At 41.8% G+C, this 19,836-nt stretch overlaps 1 protein-coding gene across 10 annotated transcripts in view; it reads right to left on the reverse strand.

Annotated features, from left to right (window-relative positions):
* Positions 1 to 19,836, reverse strand: part of GRAMD1B (GRAM domain containing 1B) — a 279,261-nt gene that overhangs the window by 166,476 nt on the left and 92,949 nt on the right. For all 10 annotated transcript variants that reach the window (XM_060787708.2, XM_060787696.2, XM_060787697.2 and 7 more), the window contains one exon: positions 8,331 to 8,408. In XM_060787708.2, coding sequence (XP_060643691.2) covers positions 8,331 to 8,408 — 78 coding nt within the window. The remainder of the gene's footprint in view (positions 1 to 8,330; positions 8,409 to 19,836) is intronic.

Genomic DNA, 19,836 nt, shown 5'->3' on the forward strand with positions numbered 1-19,836 from the left:
CATACCTGATCTAGAGAGATTTATTGAGAGACCATATTTATTAAATGCATGGATTGTCAGATTTACAAAAGGTAAACCCATAAACTGCCTTTAGCAGTATTACCTTTAGCAGTGTGAGTCTTGCAATGTACATGCACTACTAAGTTGGGTCAGGTAAACCCTTCTGGGGTTAGCAGGCCTTCTGGACTTGAAACAGCAGAGCATGGTGCATCTTCCTCTACCATATTCTCTTTTATTACCTTCAGGAACAACATTACTTTGGAGGCATGGATAATTGGAAGAAACCATATGGAGCAAAAGGTTAAGCTGCTCAGCTACCAAATGGTAATTCTCAGCCAGGTTCTCTCATGGGTTATTAATTGGCCCTCAGAGGGATAAACTGTTCTCTTTAGAAGGAGACAAAGCCTCTTCAGATGTTGCTTCCATCTACTTAGCTATAATTGCAAGTGCGTCCCTAATGGGAATTTGCTTGTCAGATGGGAGAAAGGTAAGGTGGCCTCGGTAATAAGAAAACAAGGTTAGAGTACATCCTTAGTCAATATCTTTTTAGAAAAACAAGCTTTTTGGTCCATGATTGATTTTCACAAGCAGGTGGCTGTGGATTGTGTTTCATCTATTCACTCTTTATGAAGTTGTTAGCTGGCTTTTATGATCCACTGGTATAGTGCAGAAGATAGCCTTCAGACATACCTTGAAACAACCTAGCAGCAGATACAATGACGTGGCCAGGGAGATTGTAATGGGCTCCCAAAGTGCTTTGCTATACTAAATGTATAATTATTTATCAATCTGACCTAAAGCACACTTTCTAATGAAATCGGGGAAGGGGGTTGACAGAAATTGCAGTGTGCTATTAATCTGTTACCTTGAGGCATAATAGAGCCAGAAGACAATTGAGAAGCTGAAAGTGGGGGCTCTGTCTTACATCAGGATCACCAAGAAATGCAGATACAATATGACCTTCAAAACTGTAGAGGAAATCTTTCAGGTTTTGCATGGATGCATGTAAATGTGGGTAATAGCCAACCCTATTGAACAAATAACTTCTATTGGAAACATACCATAAAGTTGTACTGGACAACATAGGAAATGCCTAGAGAAGACATCTATCCACCAGTGCAAATCTATGGTCAGCCTCTGGTGGACACATACCATGATATCTTTTGAAGGACCCAGGAAATATCTAGAGAGGACCTCTTTCTAGGCATTGCTAGATCCTCCCATGCAAATCTATGGCCAGCCTCTGTTGGAAGCATACTACAGAATCTCTTGAAGAACCTAGGAAATGTGTAGAAATGACATCTCTCTAGACATTGCTGGATCCTCCAAAGCAAATCTATGGTCAGCCTCTGGTGGAAGCATACTACAGAATCTCTTGAAGAACCTAGGAAATTTGTAGAAATGACATCTCTGTAAGCATTGCTGGATCCTCCAAAGCAAATCTATGGTCAGCCTCTGGTGGAAGCATAGTATGGAATCTCTTGAAGAACCTAGGAAATGTATAGAAAGGACATATCTCTAGGCTTTGCTGGATCCTCCAAAGCAAATCTCTATGGTCAGCCTCTGGTGGAAGCATACTGTGGAATCTCTTGAAGAACCTAGGAAATGTGTAGAAAACACATCTCTGTAAGCATTGCTGGATCCTCCAAAGCAAATCTATGGTCAGCCTCTGGTGGAAGCATACTACAGAATCTCTTGAAGAACCTAGGAAATTTGTAGAAATGACATCTCTGTAAGCATTGCTGGATCCTCCAAAGCAAATCTATGGTCAGCCTCTGGTGGAAGCATATTGTGGAATCTCTTGAAGAACCTAGGAAATATGGAGATGACATCTCTCTAAGTATTGCTGGATCCTCCAAAGCAAATCTATGGTCAACCTCTGGAGGAAGCATACTATGGAATCTCTTGAAGAACCTAGGAAATGTATAGAAAGGACATCTCTCTAGGCATTGGTGGATCCTCCAAAGCAAATCTATGGTCAGCCTCGGGTGGACACATACCTTATACCTGGAATCTTGAAGGACCCAGGGAATGTCTAGACAGCTCATCTCCATAGGCATAGATCCTCCAATAAAAAAACTATGGTCAATTTCTAGTAGAAGCATACCTTGGAATCTCTTGATTGGGCCTAGAAAATCCCTAGAGATGATAAATCTATGGTCAGCCTCTGGTGGACACATACCTGGAATCTTGAAGGACCCAGGGAATGTCTAGACAGCACGTCTCTGCAGACATAACTAGATTAATGAAAAGCTATGGTCAACCTCTCATAGACGCATACCTTGGAATCCCTTGGTTGGACCTAGAAAATCCCTAGAGATTACATATTTTGTCAGATGCGGTCCAATGAAACAAATGGTTAACAGTCCCACTGATACAGGGTTCTGTATAATGGCATAATTTGGGTTTTCCAGTATTGCTGGAGGCAGACTTTCTCCTATAACCTGAATACTAGAAAAGTTGCCTATACATTTACCCCAAAACAATTAAGAACACTTATTCCGTGTCTTCCCAGCATGGATGTTAAATAGAAGAGGACAAAGAAAGATGCAATATTAAGTAAGTGCCATGCAAAATGGATCAAGAATGGTTTTAAATCTGTGTTTACATACTAAATCCTAAATGAGATGGAATGCAAGAAGTTCTGCAACTTTTCCCAGCAAATGGAGCAAGGGAGTGGCAAGAGAACACATTTTGCTTGTCTGCTCAAAACAACAAAAATAAGTCATGTGTTTCCCTTTCAGCGTTTCATTCTCTCTCTCTCCTGACCCAGTCTGCTTTATGCCAATGCTGCAGTTTGGAGTTGTAATAAATCAAATCCAAAGAGCTAGCAATGTATGAATCCAAATTTATCTTCAAATTATGCATTTTCCTTCCTTTCAATACTTTCTCCCTGTTGGTCTTCCATCAGAAAAATGGGAAGCAACAATCAATTATAATTTTTACTTGTGGGCAACACAATAAGACAATCAATTAGCATTGGTGGGTGGCCAAAATGACGTTGCATTTAAACTAGTTTCTAGACTTAATACTAACCTTAAGGTTGAAAGTAGAAGGGAAACTCACCCATTGCTTTTCCCTTGCAAAGCATATGAAAAATAGGTAGTTTTGAAAGAACGGTATCTTTCTCAGGGATAGTACACCCAGGTGCACAATTGCTATGAGAAAGACTGAAAAGGGAACAGGAGATATAAGAGAATAGAAAGAGGACCTTGGGACTGGAAGATATTGAGGACTAAAAAGATGAACACGAGTATGACATTTTAGTATCTGTGTCACAGAAAACCACTATGGTAACTGACTCGGCCACATGAGGTGTGTGATTGCATATGTAGCAGCTGGAGGAGGAGGAGAAACCACAACCTAACATTTTGAAGTCAAGTCAGAAATTTTGGGATCCTCAAGGAAGTGTAACCCAAATGGTGCCATATCTTCTATATAAATAAAAATATAATGTTAGTTTGTGGGGTTAACATAACTCAAAAACTGCTGGACGAATTGACACCAAATATGGACACAATACACCTATCTGGCCAACGAGTATCCATCACCCCTAAAGACACACACGCACAAACACACACAAAACCCCAGTGGAACAGACTTAATTCCCCCCCCCCCAAAAAATACACCATATATACATATACACATACACTCATATACATATACACATGGACACATTCATACACACATATGCACAAACACACACAAATATACACATATACACAGACATATACATACACACACACATATATACATGCACACACATATATACATATGTACACATACACATATACACATGCACACACATATACATAAAAAAGATAAAGGTTGTCCCCTGACATTAAATCCAGTCATGTCTGACTCTGGGGTGTGGTGCTCATATCCATTTCTAAGCCGAAGAGCCGGCATTGTTCATAGACACCTCCAAGGTCATGTGGCCGGCATGACTGCATGGAGCGCCGTTACCTTCCCGCCAGAGCGGTACCTATTGATCTACTCACATTTGCATGTTTTCGAACTGCTAGGTTGGCAGAAGCTAGGGCTGACAGCGGAAGCTTACGCCATTCCCCGGAATTGAACCTGTGACCTTTTGGTCAACAAGCTCAGCAGCTCAGCGCTTTAACCCACTGCGCCACCGGGAGCTCCCCACATATACATCCACAAATATGCATATAGACAAGCACACATATACAATACGCATGTGCACATATAAACACACAAATACACAAATATATGCACACACATATATACACCCATATATATATATGCAAACACACATATACACACAAATATATAAACACATATATACACACCAAACACATATACACAAATGGCCACAGCAACACATGGCAGAGGACAGCTAATATCTATATAAATAAAAATGTCATGTTAATTTATGGGATTAACATAACTCAAAAACCACTGGACGAATTGACACCAAATTTGGACACAATATACCTATCAGGCTAACGAGTGACCATCACTCATAAAAACACTGAAAAACACAGCAAAGGGGACATAAAAAGCCAAAAAAAGCAAAAAGGCACTACAGCACATGCACAAAAGCAACTTTTCCTGGCAAATAAAACAGAGAATAGTATATCAACCTCTCTTCTGGACTACAGCTCCCAGCAACCCCTAGACCAGGCCATTTAGGAGAGGAGAATGATCCAAATGTACTGCTTCCAAGCTGCAAGCTTTCTTCTTCTTGGATTTCTTTGAGATCATCCCAACCCCTGCAAATTTCCAATTTCCTATTCCTGGACTGCAACTCCCAGCAATCCTCCAGATAGATAAATTAGTAAAGTAAGTAAAGTAAGTAAGATAAATTAGATAGAGATTGGTAGGTAAGTAGATAGATAGATATGTGGTGGTCATATCCATTTCTAAGCCAAAGAGCAGGCGTTGTCAATAGACACCTCCAAGGTCATGTGGCCGGCATGACTGCATGGAGCACTGCTGGGAGGAGTGCTGGGAGTTGCAGTCCAAGAACAGGTAGAAAAGGAAGGGGGGGGGGAAGAGGAAGGGAAAGAAAAGGGAGGAGAAGGAGGAGGAGAGAAGGAGAAGGAAGAGAAGAGAAAGAGAAGGAAGAGAAAGAAAGAAGGAAAGTAAAAAGGGGGAAGGGAAAGAAAGGGGGGAGAAGGAAGAGGAGAGGAAGAGAAGGAAGAGGAGAGAAAGAGAAAGAAGAGAAGGAAAGAAAGAAAAAAAAAGGGAAGGAAGGAGAGAAAGAAAGAAAGGAGAGAAAGCAGGAGGGAAGGTTGGCCACAGCATCGTGTGGTGGGTACAGCTATTTATTAATATAATAACGCCAAAAAAAAAAAAGCAAAAGGTCCATCTCGTTTTCCACTAGTTTTGTACTTGAGCAGTTTTGTACTTGAGCTTATTTACAAATGAACAAAACACACATACATAGGACTTATTGTGCCTCTCCTTTACCTTCCACATAGTCAGCAAGAAAACCTATCACCAAACTAGATGACAGCAACTCTGGCAGAAATGCTATCTTTAAAAAATATTTACTTTTATTATGACGATGAATACAAAGGCAAGTTACAAACTGTGTCTTATCACAACATATCCAAGTGTGTCAAACAAACATCACCTTCATTTTATGCAAATACATTGTTACAGCGACACTCTTGAGTTGCAGCACAGCCAACAAGCAATTGCTTTGCTTTCATAAGATATTTCCTTGTTTGCCATCATAATCATCATTTTTTTTTTTTTTTGTGTTTCAGGAGCAACTTAAGAAACTGCAACTCGCTTCTGGTGTGAGAGAATTGGCTATCTGCAAGGACATTGCCCAGGGGATGCCCAGATGTTTTACTATCCTGTTGGAGGTGTCTCTCATGTTCCCGCATGAGCTGGAGCTGACAGAGGGAGCTCAACCCGCTCTCTCTGAATTCGAACTGCTGACCTGTTGGTCAGCAATCCTGTCGGCACAAGGGATTAAGCCACTGCACCACTAGGGGCTCCTCCTCTTCCTCTTTCTCATCACCATCATCATAGAATCATAGAATCAAAGAGTTGGAAGAGACCTCATGGGTCATCCAGTCCAATCCTCTGCCAAGAAGCAGGAATATTGCATTCAAATCACTGTGTCGTTGTCGTCATCATCATCCAAAGTGTGCTCTTCCATATACTGCTACAGTCCAGGTGACTGCAATGTTGCACCAGGATGACAAAAGCAGCAGCAATGAGAATGCCTTTCAGCACTCAATAAAGTCATCTTTACTGTGCATAAGGCAACATGCCTCTTCATCCCAGCACAATTCACTCATGGATCTCAACTAGACGTGGCTTGGATGAAATTGCTTTTATTTAGGGGGGGAAATATTAATATTGGTTTGTCCCACACATACAGCACTGTCTTCTCCTTGTACTGGTCAAAATGAGCCTCCACAACATTTCTCATGGATCTTGATTAACTTCTCGAGTAATTTGCTTCTCAGAATATAACCAGACTTGCTGCTATTATACTTGGCACAAATCGATAGTATTTCAAAAGCACTTGACATCTACACAATTGCCTTAGTCTGTGGTTTCATTTTTCCTGGTAGGCAGGGTTGGCATTTTTGAGATTTATGCTAAATAAAACCCACCTGCAACGATAATTGCCTTTATGCTGGTAACTGGCTTTGCACAATAGCCCCCCTACAGGCATTCGGTTATTTCTAGATGAATGGGAAGTTTACACATGAGTGAGGAAAGACATCCAGATATTCTACAGCTATTCATCTGGGGGAGTGGGAGTGGCCCTTATGGTCACTTAGGAAGAAATAGAAACTTACGCAATATTTACCTTTTTATTAAACAAACATTAGCCTCCTTTAGTTTCAGAGTTTTAGTTTAGGGTTGCGTTGGATCAATTCAGAGTTCTAGCATTCCAGGAAGACCCAAAATTTCAGGCAACAGTTCCATTGATGAATTTCTCTTGCTGTCAAGAAGTTTCTTCTCATGTTCAATCAAAATTGATTTCTCTATAACTTGAAACCATGAGTTCTAGTCCTACCCTCTAGAACAGTGTTTCTCAACCTGGGAGTCGGGACCTCTGGGGAGGGGGTGTCAGAAGGGTTGCCAAAGACCATCAGAAAACTCAGTATATTCTGTTGGTCATGGGGGTTGTGTGGGAATTTTGGCCAAATTGTATCATTGGTGGGCTTCAGAATGCTCTTTGATTGAAGATGAACTATAAATTCCAGCAACTTCAACCCCCATATGTCAATGTCTATTTCCCCCAAACTCCACCAGTGTTCACATTTGGGCATATTGAGTATTCATGCCAAGTTTGGTCCAGATCCATCATTATTTGAGTTCTGGATGCAGGTGAACTACAACTCCCAAACTCTAGGTCAATGCCTGCCAAACCCTTAAAGTATTTTCTGTTGGTCATGGGAGTTCTGTGTGCCAAGTCTGGTTCAATTCCATCGTTGGCGGAGTTCAGAATGCTCTTTGATTGTAGGTGAACTATAAATCCCCACAACTACAACACCCAAATGACAAAATCAATTCCACCCAACCCCACCAGTATTCAGATTTGGGTGTATTGGGTATTTGTGCCATATTTGATCCAGTCAATGAAAATACATCCTGCACATCAGATATTTACATTACGATTCATAACAGTAGCAAAATTCCAGTTATGAAGTAGCAACGAAAAGAATGTTATGGTTGGGGGTCACCACAACATGAGGAACTGTATTAAGAGGTCGCGGCATTAGTAAGGTTGATAAACACTGCTCTAGAATAAGCCTTAAAAACTGTGGCATAGACACTGAGAACTGGGAAGCCCTGGCTCTTGAGCGCTCTAACTAGGGGTCAGCAGTGACCAGCAGTGCTGCAGAATTCAAAGAGGCATGAATGGAGGGTGAAAGGGAGAAAGGTGCCAAGAGGAAGAAGTGTCAAGCCAACCCTGACCGGGACTGCCTTCCACCTCGAAACTGATGTCTTCACTGCGGGAGAACATGTGGATCAAGAATAAGGCTCCACAGCTACCTATGGACCCACCGCCAAGACATTACACTTGGAGAACCATCATCCTCGGGCTATGAGGGTCACCTAAGTAAGTAAGAAGAAACCTCAAGATATTTGAGGAGGGCAATCCTTTCACCACTCATCTTCTTTTCATCCTTTCACCTTTCCATTTTCTCTTAAGTTCAGGAAAACAGGCAAATACAATAACAGAGATATGGTGCAAACATGATGCCCTGGTTCACTGGAAGGTGAAGGAAATGTTTGCTCCACCACATCTCATAGTTTGAGAAGCTTTAGGTATGGTATGGGTCTTCTCAATCTTCAAGTCAAGCCTTTCCCTTCTTCCCCAAACCTACCTGCCGTCACGCATTCGGGGACTCAGGAATCGGGAGGTGTCATCGTCATGACTGCTCTGTTGGCTGCTCTGTTGGCTGCTGTAGAAACAAATACGAGGGACTGGTGAATAAGTCTGCCAACAGAACTAGTAGCCTCAAACTAACATTTAATCACAAAATTTTCAGTTTTAAAATTCTGCCTTGGCCATTGTTGTGGGTCTTCAAGTGACTTCTGAAATCAGTTGAAGGACCACAACAACAGGTCCTCAAGTGAACCTACTATAAGGTTTACTGACAATTAGAATTTGTCTTCTTCTAAGGCTGAAAGGATATGACTTTCTTAGGAAGTTGCCTACTCTCTCCACAAGATGTCAGAGTTTGCTTATCAGCCACCAATGTGTGCCAGTGCTTTATCTATATAAATATAAATGCTCTGTACATAATGAGTACCTTAAAAACAAAAGAACAAATGAACGAAGTCACACCAAATTTGGCAACAAAATGTCTCACTACACAAGGAGTGACCATCACGCAAAAAAATATAATTTTTTTCATTTGGAAGTTGTAGTTGCTGGGATTTATAGTTCACCTATAATCAAAGAGCATTCTGACCTCCACCAATGATGGAATTGAACCAAATTTGGCACACAGGACTCCCATGACCAACAGAAAACACTAGAAGGATTTAATGGGCATTAACCTTGAGTTTTGGAGTTGTAGTTCACCTACATCTAGAGAGCACTGTGGACTCAAACAATGATGGATCTGGACCAAACTTGGCATGAATACTCAACACGCCCAAATATGAACACAGATGGATTTTGGGGGAAATAGACCTTGACATTTAGGAGTTGTAGTCACTGGGATTCACAGTTCACCTACAATCAAAGAGCATTCTGAACCCCACCAACGACAAAATTGGGGCAAACTTCCCACACAAAACCCCCATGACCAACAGAAAATACTTAAGGCCATCCAATCCAACTCCCTTCACCAGGGCAAGAAAACGTAATCAAAGCCCTCCCGACAAAGAGCCATCCAGCCATAGATATAGATAGATATATATGATTCGCACACACAGAGAAAAAGTATTATAAATTTGAAAGGGACTCCTAAAGATGGACAATGATATGTTGCATGTTCCAGAGTAGGCAAACCAGACAATCTCCACATCAACACTGTCAAAGAAACATCAAGAAATACTGTTTACCCACAAGCAGAAAGATATTACATATATTAAAAACCAGCACTTTCTAATTCCTTTATTTTCCATATCACCAGACTGGGCCACAGCAACGTGTGGCAGGGGACAGCTAGTAATTTATAAACTTCCACATGAAATAAAGATGTCTATGATTTTTTTTAAAAAAACCTCATTTTTCCATAGTATTCTTTCTTCTAAAGTCCACCTGCCCTTCCTGGACACTTCCTATATTTGATTCAGTGAGCCAAGATGCAAAATCACCTTAGATTCCATCTACATTTCAGAATTAATGCCATTCAATCTCACTCTGCTATGCCTCAATGCTATACAATCTAGGGAGTTGTAGTCTTACGGGGAGTGTCCTGATTCCCATCAACAAGACATTGGCCTGTTTTTTTTTATTTGCATATGAAAATATTTATTTATTGTGTCAGGAGCAAACCAAACAGTTGTATTGCATTAAAAACAAACAAACAAACAAAACACAAAGTTTGCAGACTTGGTATTCTATTAAATATCCTTTGACCAGGATCTGGCGACTTGGAGTGCCTCTGGTGTCGCTGCAAGAAGGTCCTCCATTGTGCATGTGGCAGGGCTCAAACTGCATTGCAGCAGGTGGTCTGTGGTTTGTTCTTTTCCACACTCACATGTCGTGGATTCCACTTTGTAGCCCCATTTCTAAAGGTTGGCTTTGCATCATGTGGTGCCAGAGCGCAGTCTGTTCAGCACCTTCCAAGTCGCCCAGTTTTCTGTGTGCCCAGGAGGGAGTCTCTCATTTGGTATCAGCCATTGATTGAGGTTCTTGGTTTTAGCCTGCCACTTTTGGACTCTCGCTTGCTGAGGTGTTCCAGCAAGTGTGTCTGTAGATCTTAGAAAACAATTTCTTGATTTAAGTCGTTGGCGTGCTGGCTGATACCCAAACAGGGGGTGGGCCAGAGATGTCACTACCTTGGTCCTTTTGGTCATATGCATAGCAACATATAAACAAGCAGATTAAAATAAAAACTGCTTCTCTTCCTTTTTTTCTCTCTAACATAGAATCATAGAGTTGGAAGAGACCTCGTGGGCCATTCTGTCCAACCCCCTGCCAAGAGGCAGGAGCATGGTGTCCTGATACTCAAGGTGTCTGTTTAGCTTTGGCACAAACTGGCAAATAACCACAAACATCCATCTCGCCACAAAGCTTAACTGGATACTTTATGGCCAAAACATGTGCCCTAACTTTCCTGTTTCTTTGCCCACTCCCTACTTTTGTGACTAGAGGTTCTGACTGAGAGTTCTGAAGAGCGAGCACATTATTCTGATATTTTGGTTGTGGAGAGATCATCTGGAGAGGCCCTGCTCTCAATCCCACTGCTATCGCAAACACGACTGGTGGAGATGTGTGACAGGGCCTTCTCTGCAGTGGCCCCCCGTCTGTGGAACTCCTTCCCCAGGGACATCAGATTGACCACCTCCCTCCTGTCTTTCAGAAGGAAATGTAAGACCTGGCTATGGGAGCAAGAGTTCGACCAGTAATAACAGCAAGTAAAAGAAGTTTTAAGGCAATGAATTGACCCAGACTGGACCTTGGACTCTGGATTTTGGATTCTGATTTTAAGAGGCGTGTTTTTAATCAATGGTTTAATTAATTAATCCAGCAGACAAGAGTCCTTTGTCTCACCCTGGTCTTTCCACAGATATATAAACCCCTTTTTCCTAGTTCCAACAGACCTCACTACCTCTGAGGATGCTTGCCATAGATGCAGGCGAAACGTCAGGAGAGAATGCCTCTAGACCATGGCCATACAGCCCGAAAAAACCTACAACAACCCGGTTTAATTACTGTTCTTAATATTTTAATGTATTACTGATTGTTGGTTGCTTTTATGATGTCTACATCATATGATGCTTTTGTGAGGCCGCCCTGAGTCCCCCCTTGGGGTGAGAAGGGCAGGGTAAAAATATAGGAAATAAATAAATAAATAATATTGCATTCAAAGCACCCCCGACAGATGGCCATCCAGCCTCTGTTTAGAGCCTCCACCACTTTCCACCGCTGAACAGCTCTCATGGCCAGTGTTGCTGATTGGAACCAAACCCCTGAACAATTTGAATGAAAGGGTACAAGGAAGGATGCCTGCGTTGATAGTAACTTCCATGTTGTATTGAATCACTCGTCACTTCTGAATTTTCAATGTTCTTTCGAGGGCCTAGGACAAAGCGTGGAAATGAAAGTCTTTTCTATCTGATCTTCCTATCTCTGAGATTTGCAGAACGAAAACGTTAAGGTTTATGAGCCCCTGAAGTCTAATAACATGACTTCCTTTAGATTCCAGGTAGATAACACTTACATGAGGAGCATGTCTTAAAAGTTTCAAAGGAACTTTCCAAAAGATACACAGTAAAATCACATAACAGACCCACTTCTAAGGCATATCATTTCCATCTAGAACAAAAGAAAGTCCATCAAGACCACAAAGTCTTGAGAATATGTCCAAACAAAAGTATAGAAGAAAGCTCACATCTCATCGCTTGTCTTCTTACACATCCATTAGATATTTGTGTATCAAAACAATATGAGACACAAAAATTCTCAAATTATGAAAACAACAAGGCTGCAATCTATATAAATAAAAATGTAATGTTCATTTGTGGGATTAACAGAACTCAAAAACCACTGGATGAATTGACACCAAATTTTGGCACAATATACCTATCAGACCAATGAGTGATCATCACTCATAAAAACACTGAAAAACACAGCAGAAGGGACTTAAAAAACCAAAAAAAGCAAAGAGATGCTACAGCGCAAAATGACTCTTCCAGCAAACAAAACATACAATAGCATAGCCACACTCTCTTCTGAACTACAGCTCCCAGCATCCCCTAGACCAGGCCCTTTAGGAGATGAGGATGATCCAAATGCACTGCTTCCAAGCTGTAAGCTTGCTTCTCCTTGGATTTATCTAAGAGCATCCCAATCTCTGCATATTTCCAATTTCCTATTCCTGGACTGCAACTCCCAGCAATCCTCCAGATAGAGACAGAGACAGAAATAGAGATAGATAAATCAGGAGGACTGCTGGGAATTGCAGTCCAAGAATAGGTAGAGAAGGAAGAAAGGGGAGAAAGAGGAAGGGAAAGAAAAGGGAAGGAAGGAAGGGAAGAGGAAGAGAAGGAAAGAAGGAGAGAAGGAAAGAAAAAGGGAAGGAAGGAGAGAAAGAAAGGAAGGAAGGAAGGAAGGAAGGAAGGAAGGAAGGAAGGAAGGAAAGGAGAGAAACAGAGAGGGAAGGTTGGCCACAGCAATGCATGACGGGTACAGCTAGTCTTATATACAATGGAACTTATTTCTAGCAAGTATCCATAAGTTTGAACAACATCTATATAAATAAAAATATATGTTTGTGGGATTAACATAACTCAAAAACCACTGGACAAATAGATACCAAATTTGGACACAATGCAGCTATCTAGCCAACAAGTGACCATCACTCATAAAAACACTGAAAAACACAGCAGAAGAGACTTAAAAAGCTAAAAAAATACATTACAATGCATGCACAAAAACACATATATACACAAACACACATATATACACAAATATATACATATACACACACAAAACACATATGCATAGAGTGGGCCACAGCAAAACGTGGCAGGAGATGGCTAGTAGACCTATAAATCCTAACCCTATAATCTGTGGGCTGAACAATATCTACTTCATTGCACTCTCATATACAACAAAAATGACCAAACAATTTTGCAGAAAGTGCTGTTGATCAGTGTGACTCTTACCTCATTCCCTCAAAACTGAGCAGACTCAGCTATCAATCCCAGCAGAGCCAACAGAAGCTAAACTCTGGCCAATGGCTCATGATCCCTCTACTTCCTGTTTGGTTTGGTGACACATTTATCCAAACCCCAACTCAGAATTCCTCTTCCTGTGGTCACAAGTCAATTGCAACTCATGTTCTGCACACCATTTCAGGAGCTCCCAGTAAAAATTAACCAACTTGATTTAACCATTAAACCTTCTGGTCACCATTGCTTTCCCAGTCTTGCCATCCCCTCTTGAGTTGATGGCAGTCAAGGATCATGCACATCGCAAAGTTCACACAGCGGATGGGGTGAAAGGGTACTGGATGGACGTTGCCTTTCCATAGCAAGTATGAGCTGTGCAGAAGATGTTTTCTTCTCATTCAGGAGCTTTTTAAAGCAAATGCTCAGATTCCTGGATACAAACCATTTATTTATTGCTTACTTATACATAATTTTGGAGTAAAATCTTTTAACTAGACTGGAAGATATCCAGTCAAATGCAGGCCTTGTTTATTCCTTTTGCATACCCATCCTTCACACGGGTGCACAGGAGAAAACAAAGGGAATGATGCTTACTCCCGCTAAGCAGCAAAGAGTGCAATTTGTTTTACCCACAATTCAATTACAGATGCAGCAATGTTGCATTCATATAGTAGGTGTGAAGAATGGCTCTCATATTTTCAGGGAGGCTTTCAGTGGGTAATTTTATTGTGTGAAATGTGCTATAAAATTACTTCTTCCGCCTTGGGGCAATGCAATTCCAATGTGATGCTTATGCGGTGGTGAGGACCATATTGTTGCTTCATATGGACAGTTCCTATTGGTCATTAGTAGTGAGTTCTCCCTCTCTCTAGCTATATCTCTTGGGATGTTATTTAGAGAAATGTTTGAGTCATTAATGTATATCTTTAAGAGTGCTTCATCCTTATGACTTTTTATTCCTGTCAGGAGCAACTTGAGAAACTGCAAGTTGCTTGTGGTTTGAGAGAATTGGCCATCTGCAAGGACATTGCTCAGGGAATGCCTGCCTGTTTTTGATGTTTTACCATCCCTGTGGGAGACTTCTCTTATTTCCCCACATGGTGAGCTAGAGCTGACAGACGGAGCTCATCAGCACTCTTCCCAGATTCAAAACTCCGACCTGTCAGTCTTCAGTCCTGTCAGCACAAGGGTTTAACTCACTGAATCACCAGGGGCTCCTTTTGAAGAAGAAGGAGAAGGAGAAGGAGAAGGAGAAATACTGGCAGCATAAACTGGACACAGGCAGAACTGGACAATTTGGACAGAAAAACTAGAAAACGCATGACCATTCATAATTCATTACATCCTCGCAGTCATGTTGACAAGCTCTATCTGCCTAGAAGGTCTGGTGGCAGAGGACTTCTACAAGTAAAACAAGCAGTTGAAGAAGAAAAACGTGCCCTGGCAGAATATGTCAAGGAAAGCCAAGAACCTGTTTTAATTGAAGTCAATAATTGGAAATTTCTCAAAGCACAGCAGACAAAGAACCAGTACAAGAAAACTGCACTCCAAACCAGAGCTGACAGCTGGCACAACAAAGCCTTGCATGGGAAGTTCCTTGAGAAGATTGAAGGAAAAGTTGACAAGGAGAAGCCTGGTGATGGCTCACGAATGAAACCCTGAAGAGGGAGACAGAAGGCCTGGTTCTTGCAGCGCAGGAGCAAGCCATCAGAACCAATGCAATTAAGGCCAGGATTGAAAAATCAGCTGAGGACCCAAAATGCAGACTGCGCAAGGAAGTTGATGAAACCATGGACCATCTCCTCAGCTGTTGCAAGAAAATCACACAGACGGACTACAATCAAAGACACAGCTCTGTGGCTCAAATTATTCACTGGAACTTATGTCACAAGTACCACCTGCCAGCAGCACAGAATTGGTGGGATCATAAACCCGCAAAGGTCGTGGAAAATGAACATGCAAAAATACTGTGGGACTTTCAAATCCAGACTGACAAAGTTTTGGAACACAACACACCAGACATCACGATTGTGGAAAAGGAAAAAGTTTGGATTATTGATGTTGCCATTCCAGGTGACAGTTGCATTGAGGAAAAACAACAGGAAAAACTCAGCCGCTATCAAAATCGAACTGCAAAGGCTCTCATTGGTCCCCATCTCCAGTTGGGATGAGCCTGCCAATGTTCAACCAAACAATCTAGTCTTCTGGCCTATTGGCAGGATCATATTATGTTAAATAAAGGCAAGCCTTATGAAAATCAATTAAAAACAACCTCTGGCTTATTTGCAAGGCTGAGGCTAATTTCACAAAAGGACAAAAGCAGACAGCAAATGAAATTTGATTTATCAATGTATAGTTGTTTTGATCTTAAAGCTAGTAAATAATGAAACAGTTGTCTAACAGCTGTTAAATAATGGAATAGCTTCTTTGCTTGCAATGCTGAGAAATATTGCTACCTTCCAGGCATCTGGGGGCGTAATCCATTTATTTCCCTTTATAAATAAATCCTGTATGTTTCCCATGATTGCCGGCATGCAGAGCCATGCTTCAGTTTCTAGACGGTTTCAGATTTGCCATCATTCAAATCGTTCCCAGTGTTAGAGTAAGCAATTTTTGCATGCCTATACTCACTAATTCCTAGTTTGCATGATATTCTCTTGGAGCTTAGACAGAGCATATATGTATGGCGATTTGCTCCGTGTTGCTTCCATATGTACAAGTGAATCACAGCACTCTCTGGACCATCCTCCAAAAAATCAGGTGCCCTAACAAATTTGTGAACATCCTGAGGCTTCTCCACGATGGCAACAGTCTTGGGCAGCAATGGCTCCCAAAGTGACCCATTTAAGGTAGAATTAGGTGTCAAACAGGGATATGTTATTGTCCCAACCTTATTTTCCATCTTCACCGCTATGATTCTCCATCTTGTTGATGGAAAGCTTCTCACCGGAGTGGAAATCACTCCAGTGGGAGCTGACTGAAAGCCTGAAAGCAGACTGAAACCAAAACCAAGGTTACAACAGAATCTGTTATAGAACTCCAGTGTGCTGATGACGATGTCATCTGTGCACATTCAGAAGAAGATCTACAAGTCACTCTAAACACCTTCGCAGAAGCATGCGAGAAGCTTGGCCTGCCATTGAAAATCGAGAAAATCAAAGTGCTCTTCTAGCTGTCACCAGCCAATCCCTTTCCAGTGCCAGAGATATAGCTTAATGGTGTAACATTAGAAGATGTTGACCATTTCTGCTACCTTGGCAGCCACCTCTCCACCAAAGTCAACATTGACACCGAAATACAAAACTGCCTGAGCTCTGCGAGTGCAGCATTTTTCCAAATGAAGCAGAGAGTGTTTGAAGACAGGGACATCCGTAGGGATAACAAGGTGCTTGTTTATATAGCTATTGTCCTCCCAACCCTGCTATAGGCCTGTGAGACGTGGACTGTCTTCAGACGTCACATGTAACTCCTGGAACGATTTCATCAGCGCTGCCCCCGAAAAATCCTGCAAATCTCTTGGGAAGACAGGCGGACAATCACCGTACTAGAAGAAGCAAAGACCACCAGCATTGAAGCTGATGGTCCTCCGCCATCAGCTCCGCTGGACCGGCCACGTTGTCTGGATGCCTGACCACCGTCTCCCAAAGCAGTTGCTCTACTCCAAACTCAAGAACGGAAAATGGAATGTTGGTGGCCAGGAAAAGAGATTTAAAGATGGGCTCAAAGCCAACCTTAAAAATTCTGGCATAGACACTGAAAACTGGGAAGCCCTGGACCTTGAGCACTCCAGCTGGAGGTCAGCTGTGACCAGCAGTGCTGAAAAATTTGAAGATGCATGAATGGAGGGAGAAAGAGAGAAATGTGCCTCAAGGCACGTCAAGCCAACCCCGACCGAGACTACCTTCCACCTGGAAACCGATGCCCTCAATGTGGGAGAAGATGCAGATCAGGAATAGGGCTCCACGGTCACCTACGGAACCACCAGAACACTGATCCTGGAAGACTATCCTACTCGGCCAACGAGGGATCACCTAAGTAAGTAATACAGCTCAAAAAACCAATAACTACTCAGTGATTCCCCATGAACGTCTTTGACAATACATATTCAATTGGGTCTTTTATATTCTGCTGGTGTAGTAGATAATAGTCCTTTTGGAATTACCTTGAGGTTTCACCTCTTGGCAGAGGTTGATTCTTCAGGTAACAAACCATTGTGTTCTGAGTTTGACTTGAAATACCATTGTCTTTGACCAGGCATGTAGCCAGGGGGGGGGGGGGGCTCGGGGGGCTTCAGCCCCCCCCGAAATTCTCATGGTGGTTCGCGAAAAGGCCTTACTGGTGCATTATTTAAACTGTTATGTTTATTAATATCATGATTTGATCACCATTCTCAATATATCCCATATGCATGGGGGTATTGGGGTAATGATACAAAAGGTTTGCTAGGCTAGACCCTCTTTCACTCAGACTCAGCCCCCCCCCCCCGAAACTCAGCCCCCCCCAAAACCCCCCCTGAAATTTTTTTAGCCCCCCCCCCCCCCCCCCCCCGAAACGAAATCCTGGCTACGGGCCTGTCTTTGACTAATGTAAACAGCCTTTAGAGTGAATCCGGTTTCTGGTCGGCAAATGTTGACAGATGTAAACAGATGTAAACATTTCTCTTATCACTGTCACAGTTCTTATTGCAGTTTACTTTTCAATTTTCATTAACAACTTCTAATTACAGTTCCACCAAGCAGGTTTAGTCATTGCAGGTTTAGAATCATGTCTCCAAAATTATACACTTTCATTCATCTTCCATACAATTCCATTCATACCCACACATCATATTAAATCCACATTTATCAAGTCTCCATGTTAAATTTCTTGTGACAAAATTATAGTAAGCGGAAATCCACCTACTCAACTTTCATAGGAAAATGAGAACAGTTGGAATTAACTTCCCAGCAGATTACTCATGGCATCTCCAAAGAGGCCTTGAAGGAACTCAAAGATGTATATAGAAGGAAGTATCGTCATTAACACAGTTGAGCACAGATATTCATTGCTCACCACACCAACAATACTCCATTCACTGGTAAACTTTAAACCAAGCACCATCTCTCCATCTGATCTCCCTCAAGGTCTGTACTGTAGATAAAAGGAGAGCATTGGAGGAAGACGGTACTGTAAGGCTCCCCTTATCTATAGGAGATAAGTTCCCAGCCAAACTGCAATTACTTAAAACCACAGATATGGAGAGAATGCCATTAATTTACCAAACTCATGGTCTTAGCACACCTAAAGTTGCATTGGAGGACCTTTGGATTTCTATAGAGCAGGCATGGGCAAATTTGGGCCTTCCAGATGTTTTGGACTTCAACTCCCACAATTCCTAACAGCCTCAGGCCCCTTCCTTTCCCCCCTCAGCCACTTAAGCCTTAAAAGGCCTGAGGCTGTTAGGAATTGTGGGAGTTGAAGTCCAAAACACCTGGAAGGCACAAGTTTGCCCATGCCTGCTCTATAGAAGTCTAGTCCCTAGGAATTTGCAAAGTACTCAGACTTTCAAGAGGAAACATGTCATAGAATTGCCTAGGAACCCAAGCAAAGTCCTAGAGATGTCATTTTTCCCTAGACACAAATCATATATGTTTCCCATTTATGGGGTCTGCATATCAATATCATCCTCAGCTCCTTGAGGAAAAGCAGGATTTGCCATGCAACAAATGAACAACCTTTCTGCTCTAAGACAATATAGAAGCTACCCAGAAGATGGCACTGAAGAGCCTGAGAAGAAATAGCATAACATGCTAATAAATTTATATTGTCACCTGAATTTCAAAGAACAAGGTTGCTCACTCCAGATTGGCCAATTAAAGCCATTAATCTGAGGAGCAAAGAGAGAGGGTCAAGGATCTGATCCAAATGTCACACAAACACAGTCTCGTGCCAATTTAAATGAGATTAATTAAAATTGTCTTTCACTGCTATGTTTGTGCAAGAGTTCAACAGACAGTTGAAGAATATAATGGGGGATATGAACACTATGAACTCTCACGTACCAGTTTTACTTCTGATTCAAGTCGGCTTCCATTAATTTGGTCATATGAATGTCTATTATAATTGAACCTAAGGGGTAAAGGCTAACCATAAGAAGCAACTTTTTAAAAACTATATTTTTATTTTAGGTCATACACATACAGAACATTTACAATTCCCACTACGAGGATTATTTTCTTTTACATATTAATACTTTTTGAGACAATCTTTCTGGATCAGTGGTTCCCAATATTTTTTTGACCAGGGACCACTTGACCAGGGACCACTTTGACCAGGGACCACTTCACCAGGGACCACTTTGAGCAGGGACCACTTTGACCGGGGTCCACTTTGATCAGGTACCACTTTGACCAGGGACCACTTGACCAGAGACCATGACTACGGACCACTTGACCAGGGAGTATGTGACCAGGGACCACTCTCCAACATTAGTACCAAAAGGGTTATGAATAAGTTTTTTATCAGCTTTAGATTCATTTTGGGGTGTTGATTCAGAAA

The sequence above is a fragment of the Anolis sagrei genome, chromosome 7, assembly GCF_037176765.1.
Source record: "Anolis sagrei isolate rAnoSag1 chromosome 7, rAnoSag1.mat, whole genome shotgun sequence".
Taxonomy (NCBI): Eukaryota; Metazoa; Chordata; class Lepidosauria; order Squamata; family Dactyloidae; genus Anolis; species Anolis sagrei.